The 25,896-nt window shown below is 36.7% G+C and overlaps 3 protein-coding genes and 1 pseudogene across 4 annotated transcripts; 2 read left to right on the top strand and 2 right to left on the bottom strand.

Moving 5' to 3' along the window:
- Positions 1-3,212: 3,212 nt before the first annotated feature.
- LOC107583004 (cell wall protein DAN4-like) lies at positions 3,213-6,938 on the bottom strand. Its single transcript, XM_016269062.1, has 2 exons — positions 6,627-6,938; positions 3,213-5,442 (listed from the first exon to the last, which is right to left on the bottom strand). Exon 2 carries the CDS (start codon positions 5,149-5,151, stop codon positions 3,817-3,819), a length of 1,335 nt encoding a protein of 444 aa, XP_016124548.1. The 5' UTR covers positions 5,152-5,442; positions 6,627-6,938; the 3' UTR covers positions 3,213-3,816.
- A 4,011-nt stretch (positions 6,939-10,949) lies between these two features.
- LOC107583003 (cell wall protein DAN4-like) lies at positions 10,950-13,578 on the bottom strand. 2 transcript variants are annotated; one of them, XM_016269061.1, is made up of 2 exons: positions 13,484-13,578; positions 10,950-12,923 (listed from the first exon to the last, which is right to left on the bottom strand). In XM_016269061.1, exon 2 carries the CDS (start codon positions 12,913-12,915, stop codon positions 11,407-11,409), a length of 1,509 nt encoding a protein of 502 aa, XP_016124547.1. In that variant the 5' UTR covers positions 12,916-12,923; positions 13,484-13,578; the 3' UTR covers positions 10,950-11,406. The 2 variants fall into 2 exon arrangements, with proteins under 2 accessions (XP_016124547.1, XP_016124546.1); XM_016269060.1 differs by having other exon boundaries at positions 10,950-12,920.
- A 1,554-nt stretch (positions 13,579-15,132) lies between these two features.
- Positions 15,133-17,412, top strand: unc119c (unc-119 lipid binding chaperone c). Its single transcript, XM_016269195.1, has 5 exons — positions 15,133-15,568; positions 15,652-15,765; positions 16,613-16,703; positions 16,807-16,979; positions 17,101-17,412. The coding sequence occupies exons 1-5, from the start codon at positions 15,343-15,345 to the stop codon at positions 17,232-17,234; spliced, it is 738 nt and encodes a 245-aa protein (XP_016124681.1). The 5' UTR covers positions 15,133-15,342; the 3' UTR covers positions 17,235-17,412.
- A 2,698-nt stretch (positions 17,413-20,110) lies between these two features.
- LOC107583080 (matrix metalloproteinase-25-like) lies at positions 20,111-24,344 on the top strand (annotated as a pseudogene).
- Positions 24,345-25,896: the final 1,552 nt, after the last annotated feature.

Below are 25,896 nucleotides of genomic sequence, written 5' to 3'. Positions count from 1 at the left end.
ACACACACACACACACACACACACACATATATATATATATATATATATATATATATATATATAATGCTGAATGCTGAATTTTTTAATTAAAAAATGTTAATTTCATGTAAATGTCAATCAGTATTAATCACAGTTGAGTGAAATTTGCAGTGAGAATATTTGTCGGAAATTTTGTTGTGAGTTCCATCTGGTGGTCATTTGGAATATAATTTTATTTAGTTGAATATGCTGTATTTTGACAATTTCAGGAAGGTGAAATGTAACTCATTTCGTTCGATGAAAATGATTTTTTTTTGCTGCAATGAGATTTTAAACAATAACTATAGCAATGTCGCTGTGTTAGGTATCTCACACTATGTGCTACAATGTCAGAAATCCCCAAGGAAGTATCTTAAAGGGGTCATATGATGCAATTTCAATTTTTCCTTTCTCTTTGGAGTGTTACAAGCTCTTGGTGCATAAACAAGATCTGTAAAGTTGCAAAGACTAAAGTCTCAAATCCAAAGAGATATTCTTTATAAAAGTTAAGAGTCAGCCACGCCTACCTAAAACGGCTCGTTCTAACACACACCCACATATCTACCTCACTATGTGGGAAGATTTGCATAACGTCGCCCAAATGTTCACGCAAAGAAAGAAGGCGTAACTTTTATTCTCACTGTAGTATTGTTGTTGCCGCCGCCATGTCGTGAAGGCACCGTATGTTTCGTTGTGAAAGCGAAACTACTTTGTTTGGCCTTCCAAAAGAGGACGATATCTGCTTCGTAATGCCTGGAGCTGATCCGTGCTGGTTGCTGAGGAAATACATCAACTTTGCGCTGTGGATCGCCGGATCTGTTTTCACCGTGGACGAAGTGGAGTCCAGCCCAGGGTCGTCACATGTGGTTGCCGCAGGCATCACAATATGGTAAGGGACTTAACATTTCCGTCACATGCTTGAGGCATTCGTCCAATCACAATGCACTGGATAGCTGGCCAATCAGAGCACACCTCGCTTTTCAGACCGATGAGCTTTGTAAAAATCGACGCGTTTCAGAAAGGCGGGGCATAGAGGAGAAACAATAATGTACAGTATGTGGAAAATAATTTTAAAAGTTTTTTTTAACCTTAAACCGCATAAACACATTTCATTACACCAAATACACAAAATAATGTTCTTTTTAGCAGCATCATACGACCCCTTTAAAAATATCTTGTTGGATTTTTAAGAAACCCATAGAGTGATATCTCTAAAAAAACAAAAAAAATCTTCAAACAAAAATAACCCACCTTTGCACCCTGACATTTCTACTTTCTGTTTGGCACACCCTTCCTTTCCAAGATTAGAATGGTGCTGTCTTCTGATTTTTCTGCAATTTAGTGAGATATAGGTGTGGATCTATTGGTAGCTACATCCTGAGCAATATTTAGTTTTCAGCCATCCTTGGGTCGCTTGATGTAATTATAGGTTAAAAGAGACACAGCTTAATAGTGCTGATTTGAATGTTGTGCCTTAGAAACATCTAGATAAGACATATTTCTTTCTTTCTTTCTTTATTTATAAAGCACTTTCACACAACTACCAGTTGATTCAAAGTGTTGTACAATACAGCTAAAATAAAACATAAGAAATCACAAAACACAATATAACAAAACAATTGACATGGCTAGATAAAAGGTATTGACAAAATATGTTTTTAAGCAGGTATTTAAATACAGGCGCAGCTCTAATAGAAGCTGGTAATTTGTTCCATAGACTAGGACCAGCAACAGCGAAGGCTTGATCACCTCTGCAATGGAACCTTGATCTAGGAACAGAGAGGAGACCTAGATTACTGGATTTTAGGGACCTATTTGGTTTATAAGTAGAGATTGCCTCGGAGAGATATGATGGGACTTAATTATGCAGAGATTTAAAAACAAAAGTTAAAATTTTAAAAGTAATTCTAAATTTGACATAACCAGTTTAGTGAAATAAGAATGGGCGAGATGTGATCGAATCTCCGTCTGCCTGTCAGCAACCTTGCAGCAGCATTTTGGACCATCTGTAAACGCATTATAAAGGACTGACTTATACCATAGTATAGTGAATTACAGTAATCTAAACGACATAGAACAAACAAGTGAATAATCTGTTCAAACTGTTTAACAGAAAGTAAAGATTTGATTTTTGATAAACGCCGTAAGTGGAAGAAACTTGATTTGACCACTGCACTAATTTGTTTCTCAAAACCCAGGTTGCAATCAAAAAGAATATCAAGATTTTTAGCACAGTAAAGTAGGAAGAGAGAAGACCAAAGTGAAGGGTACAGTCTTCATATGACTTTAAACCAAACAAAATGATATCTGTTTTGTTCTTGTTTAACACTAGAAGATTCTGCTTTAACCAGATTTGTAATTCATTTAGACAATCCAACAGAGGTCCTAAGAATTCTTTACTTTTATGCTGCAAGAAAAAATACAGCTGAGTATCATCCGTGTATAGGTGGAAGGACACTCCATATTTCTCAAAGATAGCACCAATTGGTAGCATAAATATAGAAAATAAAATTGGGGCAAGAATTGAGCCCTGTGGCACCTCACAAGCAAGTGGGCGTGAGGACAAACTATGTTGGCCAATGGAAACACTAAAATTTCTGTTTGTTAAAAAGGATTGAAACCATTTCAACACCTTGCCCTGACATGACAGCTCAGCAGAATTACACAGGTTTGTAATGCTTGTCATTACATCCCCTCCCTCTTGCATGTATGCTTATTATATATTTTGGTTAGTTTGATAATGATTATAATTGAAAATGTTAAGAGTCTAGAAATTTCTGCTTAACACATTCACCACAGAATTTTACAGTTTTTCCTGCAAGATCAGCAAAGAAAATATTTTAAAAAGACTATGGAAAGTGTTTGTATTTAAAAAATATAAACATTTTATTGCATATTTTGCCATCATTAATATTATATGCCGTAAATCTCTATGCTTACAGTAAACAAAAGTTTCATTCTCAGAATGTAAGTCTTAAAATCTTAAAGGTTAGCTGTTTTTTTTAACATCAACATTGTGTGCCGTGATCAATGAATATATGTGCACTGTCAATAACCTCATTCCGGTAGCTAATGTCAACATTGTGTGCCGTGATCAATGAATATATGTGCACTGTCAATAACCTCATTCCGGTACATTTACATTTACATTTAGTCATTTAGCAGACGCTTTTATCCAAAGCGACTTACGGTAGCTAATTACAACTGTATCTTTAGATGGGGATAAAGATGCAGACTGTGTGTTTTTAGCTACATCATAGCAAACATCTGAAATGAATGAATGATGATGTTTAATTAATTCAGCCATTATCTCGTCTTAAAGTGCGGTCACATTGTTTGACACATTTTCATTGGTGAAATCCAGTCATTTCAATAGCAATCCATGCAGGCTGCAAATCTGCATGAGGGTTAAAGCTTTCCCCACAATGGGTGGGCAATGCAATGGGTTCAGTTGGTCATATGAATTCGCCATTTTAACGAATTGAGTGCTGCTTGGTTTCAAAGTTAATTTCTATATGAACTGTGATTCACACATCAGCACACTATTGACAATAATTACAGTTTTTTGCTGTAAGTTTGGCTAATTTGACCGCACTTTTAAATATAAAACAACTAAGGAAAATTAGTATTTAGAACATCATTAAACGTTGCACCATTGCTGATAAAGAATTGCGACAGTCAAATAATATATACACAAATATATTACTTAGTCCTTTTAGTCATAATTTGTTAACACAAATTATGTAATCAAGTCATTCCAATGAATTCCTTAATGTTAATTTAGTCAACAGAAGACTTTCAGACCGCTGTGGTGAGACAGAACGTTTCTCCTCCGTTCATCTCCTTCTCTTCACTTTTTTCATCTCCATTCTGTTTCTCACTCTCTTCCAGTGTTTTTCCAGTCTTGCCTTCATTCACATCCTCATCTATGTAAAGCAGAGGCTCCTGCTCCTCCCATTTCTTAGCCTCCTTGGTACCGTCCCCACCCACTCCACCATTAGAGGTATCTCCTGCATCCAGAGCGGCGAATGTCCTTAGCACCGTATCGTCTCCATCCTGTTTCCCATTATTAAGCATTAGACCCTCCTGTACCTCAGCGTCACATTCAACCCCCGCCTCCAGTTTGACAGGCCCCGCCCACGCATCATCCTCCGCCCCTTTTTTTTTTTTGGACCGTTTACTTTGTCCATTCATATACATGGGGCTGAAATTCCTTGAGGCGTTTTTCTTTCGCCGCTGGGTGAACAGAATCATGCCCACACACAGCGCAAAAATAATGGCCACAAACACTATTATTATTAATAACCAGCTGGTTTTCAAGGACATAATTTTTTCCCCAATAATCACGCCGGTTGTTGTGGTGGTGAAATGGGTGGAGGCTGAATCTTCGTCAGACCTCGAGTATGGGTAATCAACAGTATTTTGAGGGAGCTGTGTAGTCGATGTTGATGTTGTTGAAGTTGTAGTGGAGGTTTCAGTGCTGGTGTCCACAGGGTCAGACATGATGGACGGAGACTCAGTCCAGTCTGCAGGTGGTGTGGTCGTGATGGATGTGGGATTGAGGGCTTCTGTTGAATCAGTAGTCATGGCTACCGCTGCTGTGGTGATTTCATCTGTAGGACGTTCTGTAGAGCTGGTCGACTCGGGAGAGGTGAAGCCAACAGTTGTTTCATACTGACTTGTGCTTGGGGCGTCTGAAGTTATTTGTTCAATCACTGTTGTTTCCACATTAACAGGCAAAGTAGGGGTGGTCACTGTGGTCTGCTCCGTTTGTACAGTTGTTGTTTCAGGAACAGATTCTGGTGATGTTTGTTCAATACTCAGTGGTGGAGTACTCTCACCTGTTGGTTCCTCATGCATGGTGTTTATTTCATTAACAAGTGTGGTTTCTGGATTATGCAGATCCGCTTCTGTCTGTAGTAGAGTAACTGTATTTTCAGGTGTGGCACTGGTGATTTCAGAACTTAACGTTGACTCCACAGTGTAATTATTTGGTAATGGGATGGTGGTGTTTTCATCTGTCTCTGTTGTTGTTTCTTGTGCATCAGTGGACTTGAAGCAGGGCCCGAGAGCAAGAAACAGAAGCAAATTACCCAAAACAAGCCTCATGATGAGCATACTGCCTGAAAACATCACTCAATCTAGAAGCTTCCTACAGCGATTTCAGTGTTTGGGCAACAGAAGTGCTCAGGTGAGCTGATATTGTCTTTGGAGATCCACTTTTGAGCCTCGAAAACGTGATCGAAAACTGTTGACTATACGTTTATGGGAAGCTGTTGGCAGAAGAAATTCATCTTTTTTTTCTTGTTCTCTGCGTGGTTGGTGTTTTACAGAGGTAATCTGGGCTGGAAAGTTTTACACAGGCCTGTTCCTTCCTCTTTCTCCTTCTCTGTCTCTCTCTCAGTGTAGCATGGGTGATTTCAGCTTTCAAATATACATGTGACAGTAAAAAAGACACCAGAAGAAAAAGACAGTTAGTAAAAAAAAAAGTTCACTCTTATTTGTCTCAAGAATATATATTTTATATGAATTCTATTTTTGGAAGATTTTGTAATATTTTTAAAGAAGTCTCTTATGCTCACCAAGGCTTTATTTTAGTGCTGATTAATCACATCCAAAATAAAAGTTTTTGTTTACATATCATATGTGTGTGTTCTGTGTATATTTATTATGTATATATAAATATACACACACACATACAGTATATATTTTGAAAATATTTACATGTACTTACATGCATATTTATATTCATATAATTTATATCACATATAAATATATTTAATAAATAAATGTAACATATTTTTCTTAAATATATACATGAATGTGTGTGTGTATTTATATATACACAATAAATACACACATATATTATGTAAACAAAAACTTTTATTTTGGATGTGATTAATCGTTTGACAGCATCACTTTATTTATTTGATCAAAAATAGATTTAAAACAGTAATGTCCTGAAATATTGTTACAATTCAAAATAACTGTTTTCTATTTTACTATATTTTAAAATAGAAGTTATTCCTGTGATGGCAGAGCTGAATTTTTAGCAGCCATTACTCCAGTCCAGTACTCCAGCCGTTACATGATCCTTTAGAAATCATTCTAATATGCTGATTTACTGCTCAATAAACATTTTTACTATCATTACCGATGTCGAAAACCCTTAATATTTTTGCGTAAAATATTCAAAATTATTCCTAATGCAAATATGTATCATTTATCATTCGAAATAATATATATATATATATTTTTTTTTCTAGAAGGTAGAATTAAGTTCTAATGCTTTTATCTAAATGGACTTTCTTGGGAGTTTTGGGAGCCCCATGACATTGGCATTGTTTGCGCTATGCTCTACCTACCAGATGAGCTACACTTCATGTGACGGGCAGAACAGAGGTACATCCTCAGGTTATTTCAGTGCATATCTATCACATTTACTAAAATGCAATTCGAGTGCCACCATGATGTTAATGTTTCTCTATGCTGCATGTAGCGTTTTTTCTTTCTTTTTTTGTCTACCTGTCCTCAAGCATCTTACACCATCACAGCCACAAACCGTTTACCATTTGCTCCCTTTGTGAATAAGTGCGATTGCCACTTACCTTCATGCTTCTGAGAAAAGTCACTGCAAACTCCGACCACCAAGACCAAACTACACATGTGAAAATCTACACACTCACGCATGCAGAGCACACCTATATCCTGTTCATTTCTCTTCCTCTCTCACTCCTACATGCCCTCTTTCATTTCTCCTCCCTCTGAAGATGTCATATCACTGCTTGCATCTGGCCGAGAGAGGCTGCAGCTGAAAGATTTTTAAAAATGTGTTAGGTTATAGTATGAATTATTATCTGAGGCTGAAGTAGAAAAAGGGAAGCCAGGCTCTAATGGGAAGCTCTGTGCAGGGTGTGTTGACACTTCTGTGGGTTTTGACTATGCTTTGTCTGCACAACTTTGCTGTTAAGTGTCTATGTGCAAGCACGTGTGCGTTTGAGTGTGTACATGTATATGTGTGTGAGTATGTGCTTGTTGGGTGGAGGGTATTGCAAACTTAGAGAAGTGTGAAAATGTGTGTCTAAAGTAAGGTTTGCTCAAACAGTTTTGAGATGTACGTCCCGTCCTTTCATATTTCACAATCTAAATGACTACATATCTAAAATGAATACAGGATTTGGCAACTTTACCAATTGCAGCTCTCAGTAAGGTTCAAGAAGGTTCATTTAGGCATTTTACATGAGCACGATATCTTGACTTTGACTTTAATAACAGTTTTTTCTTTCCTTCTGTCGATGTTTAACTTCAGCAGAAAACTACTGAGACTAATCACTTTCATTTCCTCTTTCTGAACATTTAGCATTTTTTCATGATGTTTGTCTCTAACTCTCTTTTTCACCACTCAAACACAACAGAAACCTGCATCATCTGTTGTAAATCTTCAAAATGAATGATTCACACCATCTCAGAATCAATATTTCACCACTTTATTTCACATGATAATCTTAACTAGTGCAAACCAGCACTGTGAGATTTCCAAAGACAATGTGTTAACAGAGATTTCTGCCCCTAGAATTTTTCTTGGGCAAGTTATCGCAAGTCCTGACTTAGTGATGGTGGCAACACAAGATGCAATTGTGCCTCTGTATGGACTGAAAAAAATCAGAATAGCTTTTTAAATTGTTTTTTCATTCAGTAATGTTTGCATATCAATAGAAATAGCTTTTTTTTAACTGCATATTATTATTCATTGAAAGGTGACACAAATATGTGTATTTTTTATGTAAATATACATAAGTGAATATTTATACATAAAATGTACACATTTTTTCAGGGATTGGAATTTTTTCAAAAATAACCTAGAATGTTCTGAATTTTTCAGCAGTGTATTAAAAATGTATGTGGTTGATGTGGGCTGCCCCTTCACTTTTCCAAGTAAGGAGAAGTACTGTTTATCTTTCTGGAGTCACGTCACTCTTCTTGCCCACATTTGAGTTTGTCAGAAGTGTTATTTTACTTATTGACACATCCATTTAATTTCACTGTTGAAAAAACTTGAGGCAACCAGCGTCAGAACTTTTTTAATATACTTAAGGGAAAATGATGTATTAACCTAAATTAATTGGCCAGTGCTATTAATGTAATATTCTCTATATATAAACTTGTATTTTAAGTTAAGATGAGCATTAACGTTACAAAATAGTGATGTAGAGCATTCTTAGACTGTCTAATTTGTGTATATGTTTGTTGAGCAAACTGAAAAGCTTATACAGAGTTATATCTACACACCAAAACAAATATATGTATTTTTTACATTTTACCTTATTTGTATATTTGTATAGTTGAATTTTGTATTTAATCTGTATCTATCTGTATTTATGTTATTTGTATGCACCAAGGGTCTGAGAGTAACGCAATTTCAATTCTCTGTGTGTATGTGCTGTACATGTGGAAGAACTGACAATAAAGCAGACTTGACGACTTGACTTGAGCAAGTTGTGCGTGTGTATACTCGTATGAAATGGAAGGAACTTCACAGAGAACATGTTAATGGTGACTTGAAACGAAACACAACAAAATAAAGTCAAAAACGTTTCATAGAGCTAAAACATCTCATTCTGAAAAACAAATATTTGTCATCATAAGTCCCCATGCTTTGACCAAAAACACAAATTATTGCATCACCAGTGATCAAACTGAGCATGCTCAGCTGCCTGCTTGCTGGACCCTCACCACCAAACTTGAGACTGTAATGCTGCCTTCATGTGCTATCTGAATTTCCTACTTCCCAATTCTGACGTTATCACGTGTTTTGTTGTGTTTAAGTGCTTTGTTGTTGAAAAGAATAGAAATCATGGAAGACGGTAGGTTCATTCTTGCCCATTTCTTGGGTAAATCTTACTGAAGCCAAAATGTATTGAAGACATTTAGTCAATATCTAATGGATTTTGAATAAAATATAGCATCCCATTAATTGGCAATGATATAAACATTACTCACACTATTGTATACATTCACCGTGCTATCTATATAGTCATCTTGTTGACAATTTTAGAATTTTGGTCCAAAAAAAAATGCTACAAGCAATATGCATCAAATGGTTATTTATGTACGTAAACAAACATACATTTAACGGCAAGAGAAAGCAATGCAAATGTTTTGGGAAAAATTAATAAACCTTAGCAGTCACTATTGGTGGTTCTCTCCTCCATTATGTTTAAAGCTTATGGCCCACCCAACTCAGAAACTTGTGTATCACAATTAGGGTTGCAAAATTCCGGGAATTTTCAAGACTGGAAACTTTCCATGGGAATTAATGGGAAAATATGGTAATTCATGGGAATAAACTGGAAATTTGCAAAATTGCAGGAACTGGAAACTTAAATGTAGTTGAGAAAAAATCATGCAGCATAATCTTGGTTAAAACAACCAGATTTAATGCAATTTCAGTTTAATTTCTACCCTACACACTGCTCAATCACATGCATACAGCACACTGCTTACTGCAGGGCTATTGAGGCCACACCCCCTACATGCACTGTGCTTTCATACACAACATGAACAGATCATTTCTTAAATCCTGCACACAAAATATCAAAATGCCCATCGTGGTAAGTATTCATGTAAATTATATGAATAATACAAAAAATTATGTTTAAAACTTCATTGTGCTGTGTGTAATATACTGTGGAACTAAGAGGCTATACCATGGTAAAAACAAATACACTGACTGAACAAACATTTAGGTGAGATAATAATAAAACAGAAGTCTAAAAATGACCCTCCCCCACACACAATCCCCTCTAGTCACCTAAGAGGGGGATTCCCCTCCATTTTCTCTGAAGCCACACTTATGCATTTGAGCCCAAAGACTACATCTGAGTTTTGATATTCTAAATATATTTGAATTTAACTAGTAAATACCAAAAAGTGTTTTTATAGTAGCTAGCTAGCCAGTAAATCAAGATATGAAAAATCTAAGCGAGTTAACACTATTTCATTGACAATTTATGAGGTATAAACTAGCTCAAGCTGTAATGCTCTTTCTGCTAGCCAGCTTTCTGTTATTATACAGAAGTACAGTACTGGTCAAAAGTTTGGACACATTACTATTTTTAATGTTTTTAAACGCTGCATATCTTTTTCTCATCAAGCCTTCATTTATTTGATCAAAAATGCAGAACAAAACAGTAATTACCGGTATTACAATTTAAAATAATGGTTTTCTGTTTTAATCTCCTTTAAAACAATGTATATCTGTGATGCAAATCTGAATTTTCAAGATTACTCCAGTCTTCAGTGTCACATGATTCTTCAGAAATCATTCTAATATGCTTATTTATTATCAATTTTGGAAACAGTTGTGCTGCCTATATATTTTTTATTACCTGTGATTTTTTTCCAGGATTCTTTGATGAATAAATTGTAAAAAGACAGAAAAAAGTTTAAAATAATGGTTTTCTGTTTTAATCTCCTTTAAAACAATGTATATCTGTGATGCAAATCTGAATTTTCAAGATTACTCCAGTCTTCAGTGTCACATGATTCTTCAGAAATCATTCTAATATGCTTATTTATTATCAATTTTGGAAACAGTTGTGCTGCTTATATATTTTTTATTACCTGTGATTTTTTTCCAGGATTCTTTGATGAATAAATTGTAAAAAGACAGAAAAAAGAAAAAAAAACAGCATTTATTTAAAATAGAAATCCTTTTTTAACAATACATTACCATTCAAAAGTTTGGGGTCAGTATCTTTTCTCTTTTTTTTAATAAATGAATACTTTTATTCAATAGTAAAGTAGTAAAGACTTATATTGTTAGAAAAGATTTCTATTTTGAATAAGCACTGTTCATAAGTTTTTATTTATCAATAAATCCTGAAAAAAATTTCATTTTTTTAATTTGTATTAGTTTGCATGCATGGGAACAAAATTCCCCAGACGAAGTTCCCATAGAAAGTTTTCCGCCCCTTTGCAACCCTAATCCCAATTATCTAAATATATGACTTTTAAAAGGCCATTTATGTCCAGTTTCTGCTTGGGAAAGTCATATTTACGATTAGCATGTGATGGCAGCATCGGCTCTTTCTGTTTAATTCATGTCAATTACAATTTAATAATGTCAGCTTTGTCTATATGCAATAGTTCAACCAACCTAGAGTTTGTCTTTTTTATTTTTTATTTTTTTTTTGTGCACAGCTGGACACAAATCCTTCTGACAATTAAAGGTGCATGTAGGATCACAAACACAACATTCAGACTTCTTATTCAGACTTTTTTAGTAACTCAAATAAAGGCTCCATCAAAATCCCCTTGTGTTTTAGGCATACGCCTGAAGGTATAATAGTCCAAATATTTTCCTTTGGAGCCTTTCAAAGTTTGTAACTACGTGTCCTCTGTCCTCTCCTCCTTCATGTGTCTGTTTGCGTACCAGAACTCTGTTATGTCTTCCACAGTCACTCTAGGCTGAATCCACAGGCTGTTCTCCTCATTATCCTGTTCCTGTCCTCTCCTCTTCATCCTCCTTCTGTCCTTCTCCTTCCTGTCGGCCTCCAGCGTGGATCCATTGACGTACCAGAACTCCACTCTGTCCTGCACCGAAGCTTTGGGCTCGGCCCAGAGGCTCTCCTTCTCACACGTCTGACCTCCTTTTACTCTCCGCTTCATCTTTTTTTTGGAGACCGACAGACGCACCCAAAGGAAAATAGTTATTCCTAGAAATATGGTGGCGGTCATTGCTAAAGTCCACAATGTGAGGAAACAGACCAGTTTGGATGGCCAAGAATGATTTCCTGGTTTTGGGTTCAGACATGAAGGCCTCACTTTGTTTTCTGTGTCATTTTTGTTTGATCTGTTGTTTGTGGCATTTAGGCTGTTGTCAGTTATGATAGAGATGTTGATGTTGGCGGTGGTACCACCGGGTGTGTCTGTTCCTGTCCTGTTTTCTCTTCCTGTGGTTGCTGTGGAGTTTGTCAACCTGTACATATTCTCCTGTGTCGTAGAGTGATTTACGGCACCTTTTGAGGTGTGATATTCAGGTGCATCTGTAACCGTGGGGTAACCCTGTGCTGTTGTGTACGGTGTGGTCATGGGAATATCTGTGCTTTGTGAAGCTGACCATTGGTTACTCACTGTTGCATCACTGACATTGATCGTATTCGCTGCTGTGTCGTAATGTTCCTCTCTGTGTTCATTTGAGAACGTGGAACTTCCCTCAGTGCCTCGTGTTCCTCTCGACTCCTCTTTCATATTAGCAAATGTGGCCTGGGTGGAGTTTGTTTCGTAATTTCCTTCATCGGCTTTCGTTCTCTCATCCTCTTTCTCTGTGGAATATCTCCAAGGAACTGTTGAGACACTGTCGACTGGATCTGATAAAGTGTCTGCAGTCTGAACGGTGCGCCCGTCAGAGTTGTAACTCACACTTGACGTTGTACCTGTTTCATTACTGTCATCCTTTTGTGGCGTTAGTCCTGCAAAGTTAGTGGAAACTGTTGTATGACTATTATTCGCATCGCTCATAGCCACATTACTAGCACTGTTTACGCTCTCGCCATCATCCATCATGACATTTTGAGAAGGAGTACTGCTGTTCAGTGGATGCAGGGATGCTGTGTCCGGTGTGGGTGTCACATTTGGGGTTATATTTGTCTGTGTATGCACTTCACTGGGCAAATTTGTTATGCTTTTCTGTGTTGTTGATGCGGTTGGAGATGACGAAGATGTTGTGTATATAATGATCTTTATTTCTGGGTTTGTTTTTGTTGTTGCTGAAGTTATTTGTGTGGTTTCAGTGTAGTCACTTGGGGTGTTTGTTGGCGGTGTGTTGAAATAAAGAGCTGAGACGATGAGGAACTGAGTGAACCACACTGTGATGGACAATAGAGTCATCTCCATTGTGACTTTTGTAAAAGAGCAAGAGATGACATGAGTACAGACAATGTGACAACAAGACAGGAAAACAAATGAAAACACGCAAAAACAAAGTTCAGTTCATCAATGCATTAAGTACCTGTCCTCATGAACTTACAATGAACATTTTTACATTTTTGTAGTTAGCATTCATTTTTAATTCATATTTGTTCACAATACATTAAATTGTGTTAATTGAAATGTTAGTATATTAGTGTATATAGAGATACATATATATATATATATATATATATATATATAATCTTTTGTAACATGATAAATGTCTGCTCTGTCACTTGTGATCCATATTTATTGATAAAAGTATTACTTTATATATATATATATCATTTCTGCTAAATAACAGTTCTTTTAATTTCATTTAACTGATCTGACGAACACTCCAGGCCTACAATGAACGCAACACGTCACAAAATGGCATAAACTTCACAATATGCTTGAATGTGCTAAGAATAAACGAGAACTCTTACATAAGCTTCATCTGTATAACTTAACATTTAGTTTTACGCAATTGATGGAAACAAATAAACTCTACCTGATGTTCAGAATTCATCACGCCGTCTCTTCCTGCTGCACCGTGATTTCTTCGCTTGTGCTGTGGTGCCTTCTGGGATACTTCTCTCCCCTAGATGAAGCTTTCAAATGACAGGAGGAAATGACAGTTTGATCACCATGCCAACAGTGGGATGAGGTGAGAGGTTGGAGTAAAGCAGGATGTGGTTCAGTGACTCCTCCTCTTCCCTCCATCAATGCTGCTGTGGAAAAAAAACATAGAACACAGAATGTGAACACATCCTGTTGACTCATATTACATTCAGATTGATCAATTGCACATCACTTATGAGGACACCAAACTTACCAGAAAGATGCGTTGACAAGGTGACGAAAATGTCACTACATCGTTGTGTGTATGTATGTGTATATAAACTACACATGTATGTATGTACATATATAAACTATTTCCAGCAACTTTCTTAACGTGTAAATATTTATTTTAACATAAGAAGTTAAACAACTGAGACATAAACTGAACAAGTTCTGTAAAGGCTTTGCAAAATTTTCTTTAACAGTAGGCTATGTATCTTTACAATATACATAACAGGGACATTTCTTTTTTGCTGAGTTTATATATAACTTATATATACATGTTTATCCTTATTGCAAGTGAATCTGTATTTTATGTTTGACTTTGTGTAGTTTTGTTCATGTTTTTTTTTTTAATACAAGGACATGTTATTCAACCTCCCCATGATGACATCTGCCAATTTTGACTAGCCTATACAAAGTGACTGATTACATTTTTCCAAAATGTTGTAGATTTGGATTAGATATACAGCCTTTGACATACAGACATACACTATCATTCAAAAATTTAGGATCAGTAAGATTTTTTTAAATATATATTTTTAAGAATTTTCTTATTTTCCACGAGGCTGCATTTATTTAAACAATAATACAGTAAAACAGTAGAACATATAACTTTTTGTATAATATAATATTAAATAAAAAATATTTTATATTTTTAAATATTTCAGTATTTCTTTAAATGCATTTTATTCCTAACTTTTCAGCAGTCATTACTCCAGTCTGTCACATGATCTTTCATAAATCATTCTAATATGAAGATTTGGTGCTTAAGAAACATTTATTAACATTTTTGAAATCAACTGCACTGCTTCTCATTTTCAGGATTCTTTGATGAACAGAGAGTTCAAAAGAATATCATTTATTTGAAATTGAAATATGTGATATGTGATATGTGATATGTGATTTTGATATGTGTTTAATATTGATTTTTATTAATTTGCATCCTTGCTTAAAAAAGTATTACTTTCTTTCAAAATTGTATTGCTGAACTCAACTTGCATTTCATTATTTTCATTTGCTTTTTTTTTTTTGCCTGCTGTGACCCGGCCTTGGCCCACCAGTTGAGAAGCGCTGCTGATATATGGATAGGTAGCTGTGACTTTATTTACAACTTCTCATTTTTATCACACTTCTTTCTGTCATCTATATTTATTCATTTCAGTCCGGCAGATCTCATTCTCCTTTTCCACTCGCTATTCTCCATATCCTAATTCTGCTATATAACTCCGTCCTATATTGTCTGTTTATCTCAGATTCCTTTTTGTCCTTTCATTGATGCCATACTTGCTGTGTCCGTGTTTAATTGAGGATTGTCTTGGATTAGCTGTTTGAGAAAGCCTTAATCTGTTTGAGTCACTGAGACACAGTTTATGAGAGAAGAGCTGAGGGTAATCACAGAGAGTGCCAGGCAACAGATGCGCCTGCGTTAGTTAACCTGAGAGAAACATTCGTGGAAAACCAGATCTCTTTGGGCAAAGCCTTTAGACGGACAGTGAAGGTGTCAAAGAGCTACAGAGTGAGGAAGACATGGAGCAGGAAATGTCCTCTGAGAAAGACGAGAACAGCAAACCAGAGGAGGAAGACGAGGATGAGGAGGAAATGCAGGACAGAGGGGATCCGAGGGACATGGAGGTCTGGAATGGGTTTATTTCGGGAGCAGGACTTGCAGCTGAAGAGGAGGCGCTGCTGGACTGGAAGCCAGGTGACCCTGTGACTCCTCAGTATGTCCTCAGGCTACCAGGATACACAGACGGTGAGGACACCAGTTTATTTGTGTGCTTTTGTTCTTTTACTGCAATACTTTCTTTTCTTTACTGTTATTGGTTATGTGTACAGACTACCTGTGCTCCCCAGAAGACAATATCTACAATATTAGCTTCTCACGATTCAAAATAAGAGACCTGGAAGATGGATCGGTCATTCTGGACCTGAAACGACACTGTCAGACAGGTATGTTAATGCCTTTTTAACACTTATTTTCTGTTTCACATGGGTGAGTTTGTAAAAGACACATAACTTGGCTGTGTGATATTTCAGATTGTGTTTAAGATAGAAAAGTGTTTATGCTAATGAGGAGCCAAACATGTCATTTGACCTCTAGTGGACATTATGTGCAGTAGCACTTGAAAAATGTCTTGTATTTCAGCATTACTCTCTTTTTTCGCTCTTTCCTAAATCAGTTATGTTAGTATTATTTTATTTATATACATTCTAAAAAATGCTGAGTTAAATATAACCCAGCGCTGGGGTAAAAAGGGACAAACCCAGCTATTGGGTTGTTTTGAACCAGCTATTGGTTTGTTTTGACCCAGCGGTTCGGTTCAAAACAACCCAATAGCTGGGTTTGTCCCTTTTTACCCCAGCGCTGGGTTATATTTAACTCAGCATTTTTTAGAGTGTACTATTATAGTATTTATTAATATTTTGATTTAGCATTTATTTTTTTATTTTCAGTTTGTTTTCATTCAAGTTTGTTTTATTGATTTTGTTACATGCTTAAGTTTGTTTTATTGATTTTGTCATGTTTTTGTCAAATAATACAATGTCAAAGCATTGTATTTTTTACTATGATAGTATTTATTAATATTTTGAATTAGCATTTATTTTTACATTTGCAGTTTATTTTCATTTTAGGTTAAGTTTTAGTGTTTTAATGTGCTTTTGTTGTTTTTATTATTACAGTTTTGCTTTAATACATTTTTTTATTTCAGATGCAGTATTTCTCATTTTCATTTAAAATGTCACATTTTCAGTTAAATCTTAAATATGGTATAAATTCCTCTTCTTTCTCTCACAGAAATAAAGGATGTCATAGAGCTGGATGCAGGCCGTTTCATTCAGTATCATTTCAGTCCTGCATTTCTCAGTCTCAGGGAGATTGGAGCCATGTATGTTTTTTTTTTGTTTTTTTTGTTTTGGAGCCTTTAGAATAGCTTGACATTTTTACTCCAAATCAGTATTTGCATAATGTGTAATCTCTCTTCTGAACAGGCTTGAGTTTACAGTGGGTGGTAAGGCAGTCAACAAGTTTCGGCTGATTGAGAGGCATTACTTCAGGGATCTGCTGCTGAAGACGTTTGATTTTGAGATCGGTTTCTGTATCCCACACAGCAGAAACACCTGTGAACACATTTACTGCTTACCAGATCTGGATTCACACACAAGTGAGTAACACACACAAACTTACAATGCATTTCACACATTTTACAACTGCACGAAAAATATCCACGAGAACATATGGGGCTTGTGTAAAAGTACAATTTTGACTATGTTGTGTTATTTCAGTTAAGGAGATGATCAACCACCCTTTTGAGACGCGGTCAGACAGCTTCTACTTCGCCAATAACACACTAATCATGCATCATAAGGCAGAGTACTCCTTCAGCCCAGCACTAGAGCTCAGTGAGAACCAAACCTAAACATCAATCACAGTATGGCAGCAGAAGACTGGTAACATAATATACAGAGTAGTGCTGTATATTTGGTTTCATAAACCATAAACTATAGGAAAAGGCATTTCTTTGTTACTTTACCGATGTTTGTGCTGGAGAGATGTTGTGTTGCTTGCACACTAATAAAAAAACCTTTATCAGAAAACATGCTGGTGATTTGATGTTTTGTCAACTCAGTCAGAATAGATGGGGTAAAGGGAAGCCCTAATGATGATTAAAGGTGACATATCATGAAAATCTGACTTTTCCAGGTTTTAAGTGCTATAATCAGGTCCCTGGTGCATCTACCAACCAAGGAAACGTGAAAAAGATTAACCCAGTAACTTTGTTTTGGTAAGCCTTTTTCTGCAAGTGTCAGTGCGTCAGATTTCATTCCCTTGGTGACGTGGCAAAGGGATCTCATTACAATATTACCACCCCTTAATCTGTAAGTTTCCACCCACGGCGCCATCATTTTGATTTTGCAAGCGACAATGGTGTACCAGCTCTAATGCCATGGCGAAAGTTTGTGCAAAACATGCTAACTGCTCTGTCTTTGACTGCACAGACGAGCACAGAACACTGTTTAGAGTCCCAGCCTCAGAGGAGACAAGAGAGCAGTAAACTTGTGTGTGAATGAGAACTTAGTTTAATACTCACATACTGTGACAGCCGCTTTCTGTCCGTGTGCTTCGGATGTGTGCTCTCAGAAAACCGTATATCAGAAGTTTAAACTCATATTGTTTAAAACGCATGATTTCAGCACAATAAACATGATAATCAGAACCAAAACAGATGTTTTTTAGCAGATACCAGCTGTAAAGGCTCAGCTCTATTCTGGATTCGGGGCGGGGAGCAGCAGCTCATTTGCATTTAAAGACACAGGCCCGAAAAACGTGTTTCTGCTTCTACTCAAAATCGGCATTTTCAAATTAAATAATAAATGATCTGTGGAGTATTTTGAGCTGAAACTTCACAGACACATTCTGGGGACACCAGAGATTTATATTACATTGTAACAATGTCAATGTCTTGAGAAGGAAGAGGACGGGGTCGGCTTGACTGCTGCTGGGGTTTTTATTCAGCTTCAAACAAAGTAAAACAGAACGTCGCGCTACCAGCGCTCAATATAGCACAATTGCACATGCACAATCGCAATCGCAATCGCAGGGCTCTCCAGAACAGGCACAGTCTCTCCCCAGTCAGCAGTTAGTCTCTCTCTGCCTCACAGCTCTTTCCTGGGCCTCTTTATGTGGTCTCTGCACACCAATTACTGGAACCAGACACAGATGTTCATCATTTGCATTTGACCCACTTACTCACCGCTCGTCTCCCAACTCTCTCTCCCGCTGCAGACCTCGCTGAACCACGCCCCCCTCGCCACATACATATTGTAAAAAGGGGCATAATATGTCACCTTTAAGAGAGCAAACATCTTGAGGATCCATAACATTATTGCAATTAATGTTTCCCTTTATTCATTCACTCGCGCCGAAGCTCATAACATCCTGTCTATTTTTATCAGAACACAATGCATAGTACCCTTTCCTCTTATCAGGGGGTCTTACGCCTCCAACATAATTATAGAAATGGGAAATTATACTGTTTTTATACTACTTTATATATATTAAAATATATAATTTATTTCAAGAAACAAGAATTTTTTTCCCCATATTATTATATTATCATCTTTTATAACATTATAAACGTCTCATTAATTTCTTTTAAAACAATTGAACTGAAATATAGGTTTACACTTCATGGACATGTAAGTGCCATATGGTTATTCATACACAGCAGCCATGATCAGGGGTCACACGCTCATTCATGAGGTCACACATTTAGAGGATGCTCCTACTGAGGGGAAGAGAGGGAGAGAGAGAGAGAGGTGCAGGACAGTATTGATCAAAACAACTCCCAGCCTCTTGGGAAGCAATCTGAAGCGGGAGTCAAAGCGTGACTGCGTGAATGAAGAATACATGCATTATTCTCAGTGACTTCAGCATCATTTTTTTTAGATGCCCTAATGTTAACTAAATTCAGCTGTTTGAATTGTGCTCTAGGATATATTCGTGATTCGCTATTAATAGTTTTGCTGGTTTACACACTTACTGTGGTAGTTTTGAGGGTGTGAACAGTGCGTGGATATCACACTGAATGACCATGACCGCAGTTCTCACAATGATCGGCGCCACGCTTCTCAGTGTTGTGAGCGCGAGACCTGCGCTGATGCCAGATCAATACGCGCGAGAAGTGGTAAGAAAATACTCACTGTGTGAAAATTAACATGCAATAAAATATTTTAATGTAATACAGTATTTTAATGTATAATGTATTTTAATGTATATAGAATGCAGTGTTGATCAGATAAGTGTCAGAAACGTTTTTAAGGGGCAATAGGCCTATTTGTTGCCTGAAATTAATTTTCAGGTAAAAAGTTTACGTTCGTGATCATGTTCATAACATGTCAACATTAAAAGTTGTTTCAAAGAAATCAATGAAAAAACAAATGAAATAAATTACCTATCTGATCAATTTTGGATGATATAATCTAATCATCATCAAATACAAAAGTAACTGTAAATAATACACAAGCTATCATAACAAATATGAAACATAAACTGTAGATTTGACAAATAAATATATTAGATTATGCATCTCTCTATATACAGTCTTTGTAAATTTCAAGTTTGTGTGCTTCAGTGCTTTCAGAACATGTATTTTTTATATATTAATCAAACAATGTGTGTGAGTTTTTGTTTGTGTGTGTAGGACTGGTTGATTAGGTATGGGTATTTACCATCTCCAGACACTCTAATTGGTCGACTTCACACCAGGAGGGTATTGAAGAAGCTGTCAGTAAAATGCAGCGTTTTGCTGGAATTAAAGAGACTGGCAAGCTAGGTGGCAGTTTTTTTCTTCACTTATTTGTACTGTAATGCTTTATAGGTTCAACCAGATGGATGAACACCCTTAGAGAGCATTATGTACCATAAGCTTTCTGTCACTATAGCTCTAGTGATTCCACTTGTCCTTTTGTCAAACTTTAGATCATGCCACTTTAGAACTGATGGCCAGACCTCGCTGCTCTCTCCCGGACACCGTCAGCTCTGAGGATCTGCTGAAAGGAAAGAGGAGAGGTAAAGAGAAGCTGAAGAGGAGATATACTCTACCAAGGTTGAGCTGGGACAGGACCGACATCACCTGGAGGTGTGATCTTTAAGTTTCCAGCAATATATTCTATACATAAAAATTAAAACATTAAAAACCTGATAATCAGTTAACTAAGTTGTCTTACCATATACAGTGAAAAAACTGTAACTGATTTATGGTTTTTGCAAGTAAAAATGATTAATTACAATATAATTTGTTGTGAAAGGTACAGTAAAAGGACATTCCCACAAGTCCCTAATCAGATATATGACATATTTTACAGAAATAAATGTACTGCTCATTTATATACATCGGAAATGTACATTAGGGTGTTTTGTGATACATTTTATGTTGAATAGTTAATATTTATTGCATTATTTTAGTGTAATTTGTGTTAATGATGGTGTTTTGTCAGTATTGTCCAGTTTGTTGCTGCCGTGTGGTTTGAGTTCCGTCAAGTATCTTAAAATAAATTTTATACACCATCCTTTTTCAGTTCTATAACGTGTGAATATATCCCCTATCGTATTCTACAACAAAAACAATCAGAGCGCCTTGTTATCACTAGTTCTATTTTTTACTTTTCGAGTCCGCTATTAGCATATAGCCCGTCCACTAAAGGAGGTAGAGCTTTTTCGCATTTGGCTCCCAAAGTCTGGAATAGCCTTCCTGTTCTTTAGTTTGGGTTAAACAAATCAATTTTGCTTGGTTGGAACCAATTTTGTTTTTTGCCACGGGACTGACATCCCGTGGTAACTAGGATTTACACAAGCTTCAGTCTGGATCCAGAACACCTGAGAAGAGATGATGCAACTCCTCAGAGGACCTCAGATGATGCCAACCCTGAAACAACATACAGAACTACCACATTTTGCTATAAGTTTGATTGCATCATATAATAATTGCTGTTAATATTATTCATCGTCTGTTTTATTACGTCTTAAATTGATTTTTCCGTACTGCTGGTTCGTCTGGTCAGAGGAGAACTGGCCCCCCGACTGAGCCTGGTTTCTCCCAAGGTTTTTCCTCCATTCTGTCACCGATGGAGTTTTGGTTCCTTGCCGCTGTCGCCTCTGGCTTGCTTAGTTGGGGACACTTCATTTCCAGCGATATCGTTGACATGATTGCAAAGATATTATTTAAACTGAGCTGGATGTTGACATCACTGAATTCAATGATGAACTGTCTTTAACTGAAAAATTAGTGTTTACTATTGTCATTTTGCATTATTGACACTATTTTCCTAATTAATGCTGTTCAGTTGCTTTGACACAATCTGTATTGTTAAAAGCACTATATAAATAAAGGTGACTTGACTTGACTTGACTATATCATGTGGCTTTGTATTGTATCACCTTTATATGGTGAATTTCTGGTAACCATAGCTGCTGTTTTTTTAACAAAAATTTTACAGAATATATATATATATATTCCTACAGTGAAGCCTTCATTTATGTAACCTTACCCAGAATATTCATGTCCAATAATCCCCCATCTTTCCTTTCTTTTCCTCAGCGTGCAGGAGTTTCCCTCTCCCTCTATGTCTCCCGCTCTACATCCAGGGCTGGTGAGGCTCATTTTGACCTCTGCCCTCCAAGTATGGAGTGATGTCACACCTCTGCGTTTCCACCCTTCTCCATACGACCCATCACCACAGATAGACATCAACGTCACCTTTGCCAGTGGCTACCATGAAGATGGATATCCTTTCGATGGCAAAGGGGACACTCTGGCACATGCATTCTTCCCAGGAAAGGGAGATCTTGCTGGTGACACACACTTTGATGACGGAGAGAGCTGGAGCTATGAAGGTAAATTAAATGCTGTATACATCTTTGTGTATCTGACATCACTATCTACAGAGATATTCATTGATAAAAGAACAGGAGATTGGTCAGAAGTGCTTAAATGTTTTATGTTTCTGCAATTCCCCAGATTGGAGCAGCTCCACAGATTTATTCACAGTTGCAGTTCATGAGTTTGGTCATGCTTTAGGCCTGTTTCACTCATCCTCCAATGACTCCATCATGAAGCCTTATTACCATGGTCCTGTGGGAGACATGCACAGCTACTCTTTATCCCTTGATGACAGACTGAGAATACAGGCGCTTTATGGTACACCCTAATAAAAGACATATAGCCTATTTATCTATCGATCTATCGATAGATAGATAGATAGATAGATAGATAGATAGATAGATAGATAGATAGATAGATAGATAGATAGATAGATAGATAGATAGATAGATAGATAGATGGATGCCTAAGTTCTCATGACTGTTTACCATAGAGGAAAGAGAAAACTTTTAAACCTTCTCCATCTGTTGTTGCACCCACAACTCATCTGCCCCACTTCTCAACCCCAGCTCCTCCACATCCTCCCTATCAGTGAGTAACACTGTAATCATAACAGGTTTCACAATGAGTGTTATATTTTTCCTAATGCTGTTTTCATTTTCAGCCCAGCAGCCTCTGTTGATCGCTGTCAGGGAGGTTATGATGCAGTCGCTAATATCAGAGGAGAGGTTTTCTTCTTTAGAGGTATAATGTTTGATTTACACTATCAATCAAAAGTTTTTTAAAGAAGTCTCTTATGCTCATTAGGTCTGCATTTATTTGTTAGAGTGAATACAGTAAAAAACATGACCTGAAGTAATTGTTTTCTATTTTTATATATTTTAAAAATGCATTCATTTGATGGCAAAGCTGAATTTTCAGCAGTCATTACTCTAGTCTTCAGTATCACATGATCGAGAAATATTTCTTCTTATTATCAATGATGAAAACAGTTGCTGCTTAATATTTTTGTGGAAACTGGTGATACATTTCTTTTCAGAATTTTTCCTCTTCATGGAATCCTCACATAACACATCCTGAAAATTATTAGTAGAAAGTTACTATAAAAATAGAAAAGTGAAAGAAAATATATTGTTTTTTATTCTCTTCTTCAACCATTTGCTCTTTATCAGGTCCACACTTTTGGAGAGTACATCATTCAGGCTCATTAATGTCATTGACTGCAGCTCTGATCCACAGCTTCTGGATCGGTTTACCTCCAGAAACATGCAGTTGATGCAGTATATGAGAGAAGAGATGGACATATTGTATTCTTCATTGGTAAGAAAGAAAAAAAAGAGACCTCACATTTAAATTTTTTTAAACAATATATAAAGAGCTATTGACAAGTAAAAAGCATGGTAAGAATAGAATATGTTTATAGAAATTTCATAGTGACTGATAAATAGATTGTTATGGCTGTGGTACAAAGGAGCATGTTCGTGCTTAATGTTTACTCTTTTTCATTGTGGTCTTCCTCAGGTAATCAGTACTGGGTATTTAGAGACACAGTGCCCCTCCCTGGGTACCCGTGACCACTTTCAGAATGGGGATTATGCACTTCTGCAGGAGGACTTCCAGAGAGGGTGGAGGCAGTATTTGTGTGGCCACACAATGGGAAGACGTACCTGTTCAGTGATGGAGAGTACTGGAGGTTTGATGAAGTGGGAACAGAGAGGAAGCTGGAGGAAGGGTACCCTAAACCAGCATCCATCTGGGGGATGCCCTCTCACCCTGATGATATCATTGGATTTCTAGATGGTAAGATGTTTCTTTTTTTATTTAAATATATTCATTTTCATTTTTTCTCAAACCAAACTCAAACCATTTTATTTGCGATTGACCTCAGGAGACACTTACTTCTTTAAAGACTCAAACTACTGGATTTTAAAAAGAGGAGGCCTGGACCAGGAATCTGCTTCCCCAAAGTCTATTGTGACTGACTGGATGAAATGTGATGGTCACATTTCAACTCACACTCCTGAGATTCCCAGAGGAGACAAAGACTGTACTTGTGTCCAGAGTGCAGCAGTTATGATATGTGATTTGTCATCTGTTATATATTCAGTTATCATAGTTTGGATTTTGGTTCTTATATTTTACCGATAATATTCATATTATCTGTGTAGTATTTACTGTGTTGTTTTTTAATGTTGTGATATTGCCTGTGAAGTTAGTGAAAATCTACTTGATTTTTCCTTAGGAACAAATTTCCGCCATCGTCTGGATAGGAACATGTCCACTGGTTGCACACTTTAGAATCTCAGCAGATGTAATATAGAGACTGTTTATCTGTTTCTTGAATACTGTGTATTAGGGCGTCTTAAAATTTGTGACATCCTCCTTTCTACAAACGCTATAGCATACACTATACACACTATAAATAAGCAGCTTATAAGTACACTAGTAGATAGTCTCAAAGCTAACACACAGGGCAAGGACTATAAGCTAAAAAACTATATTTTATTCAGTATTGCTTGTGAAACAAACTATCATTTTGTATCTTTCTGTATGAGATTTTATTAAATAATGTAGTAAAATAAAACATGTGAGGCTTATTCTCTGTTTGTTATTTATTTTTGACAAGTTTACATCTAAAATGAATTCAGCCAGATGCACACTGTAGGATTTTTTCCACAAAAGTAGCCCACTAATAACATTTTTTGGAGATCATAAAATAAATGCACTTTTCTTATTTTTATCATAATTTTATTCAGCACAGGGACGCAACAAATTGATCAAAAGTTCCAGTTATGGCATTTATAGTGGTACAGAAGATATTTATTTCACTTAAAAGCTGTCTTATTCATCAATGTTGGAAAAAATGCATCACAGCTTTCACAAAAATATTAAAGTGCCCCATTATGAATGAAAATGCAAATTCATTCTTTGCCACTAGGTGCCGCTTTTGGAGTGGTGAAATAGCTGTTTCCCCGGTAACGCTGTACACTAAGCAGCACTGCTTATCAGGCATTACAGGCTCATGATGAAATGAAAATGAGACCAATCGGACCAATCACCGCAGATTAGCGTCACACAAAGGAGGGGTTTGGAAAAAAGGAATCGTTGAGCGAATGGTTTGAGAGTCCTTGAGCAAATAAGGTAAAAATAAATGCATATTATATAGGGTGACCATTTGTGCCATTTTCCCCGGACTGTCCTTGCCAGGATTTGTTTTGACTTTGTTTTCCTGTTTTCATGGTTGCTGAAGGTAAAGATTGAAAAGTAGTTTGACCAATAACATGCAGGCATTGCACATAATGGACCAATCATGGTGTGTGTGAGAAGGAGGGATCTACGGTCAAAGCGACGCAATTACGCGAACATTGGATGTGTGTTCGACCTAAAAGCAGCGCGGCTCAGATCGATCAGTGGTTGACATCAAAGTACCTCGAGAGCGTTTCGAAAGCACAAGGAACCGTCTGTATGGTATTTTGATGTCACACACCGATCGGTCTGCACATGCAAACAAAGCCAAAGCCTAGGTATTTTAGGCAGTATAGAAATCCTGGCCAGGACCCGTCCTGGGAAAATGGCACGTATGGTCACCCTATATTATAAGACAATGAAAGTGTTTTTGGACCTTGCATGCATGTCAACCTGTTGTTGGGGACTCCCAAAACCAAAATACGAACCTTTCATAACCCATAATAGGGGCATT

Source organism: Sinocyclocheilus grahami, unplaced genomic scaffold, assembly GCF_001515645.1.
Source record: "Sinocyclocheilus grahami isolate Dianchi unplaced genomic scaffold, SAMN03320097.WGS_v1.1 scaffold49.1, whole genome shotgun sequence".
Classification (NCBI taxonomy): domain Eukaryota; kingdom Metazoa; phylum Chordata; class Actinopteri; order Cypriniformes; family Cyprinidae; genus Sinocyclocheilus; species Sinocyclocheilus grahami.
Note: the sequence above shows the minus strand (reverse complement) of the source record. Positions and strands in the feature narration are given on the sequence as shown.

What these genes read in the sequence shown, in the direction of transcription:
- unc119c (XM_016269195.1), top strand. Translation starts at nt 15,343, where the DNA reads ATGGAGCAGGAAATGTCCTCTGAGAAAGACGAGAACAGCAAACCAGAG. An exon ending in GCTACCAGGATACACAGACG is followed by an intron (nt 15,569 to 15,651) that starts GTGAGGACACCA and finishes TTATGTGTACAG; the next exon opens with ACTACCTGTGCTCCCCAGAA. An exon ending in CTCAGGGAGATTGGAGCCAT is followed by an intron (nt 16,704 to 16,806) that starts GTATGTTTTTTT and finishes TCTTCTGAACAG; the next exon opens with GCTTGAGTTTACAGTGGGTG.
- LOC107583004 (XM_016269062.1), bottom strand. Translation starts at nt 5,151, where the DNA reads ATGTTTTCAGGCAGTATGCTCATCATGAGGCTTGTTTTGGGTAATTTG.
- LOC107583003 (XM_016269061.1), bottom strand. Translation starts at nt 12,915, where the DNA reads ATGGAGATGACTCTATTGTCCATCACAGTGTGGTTCACTCAGTTCCTC.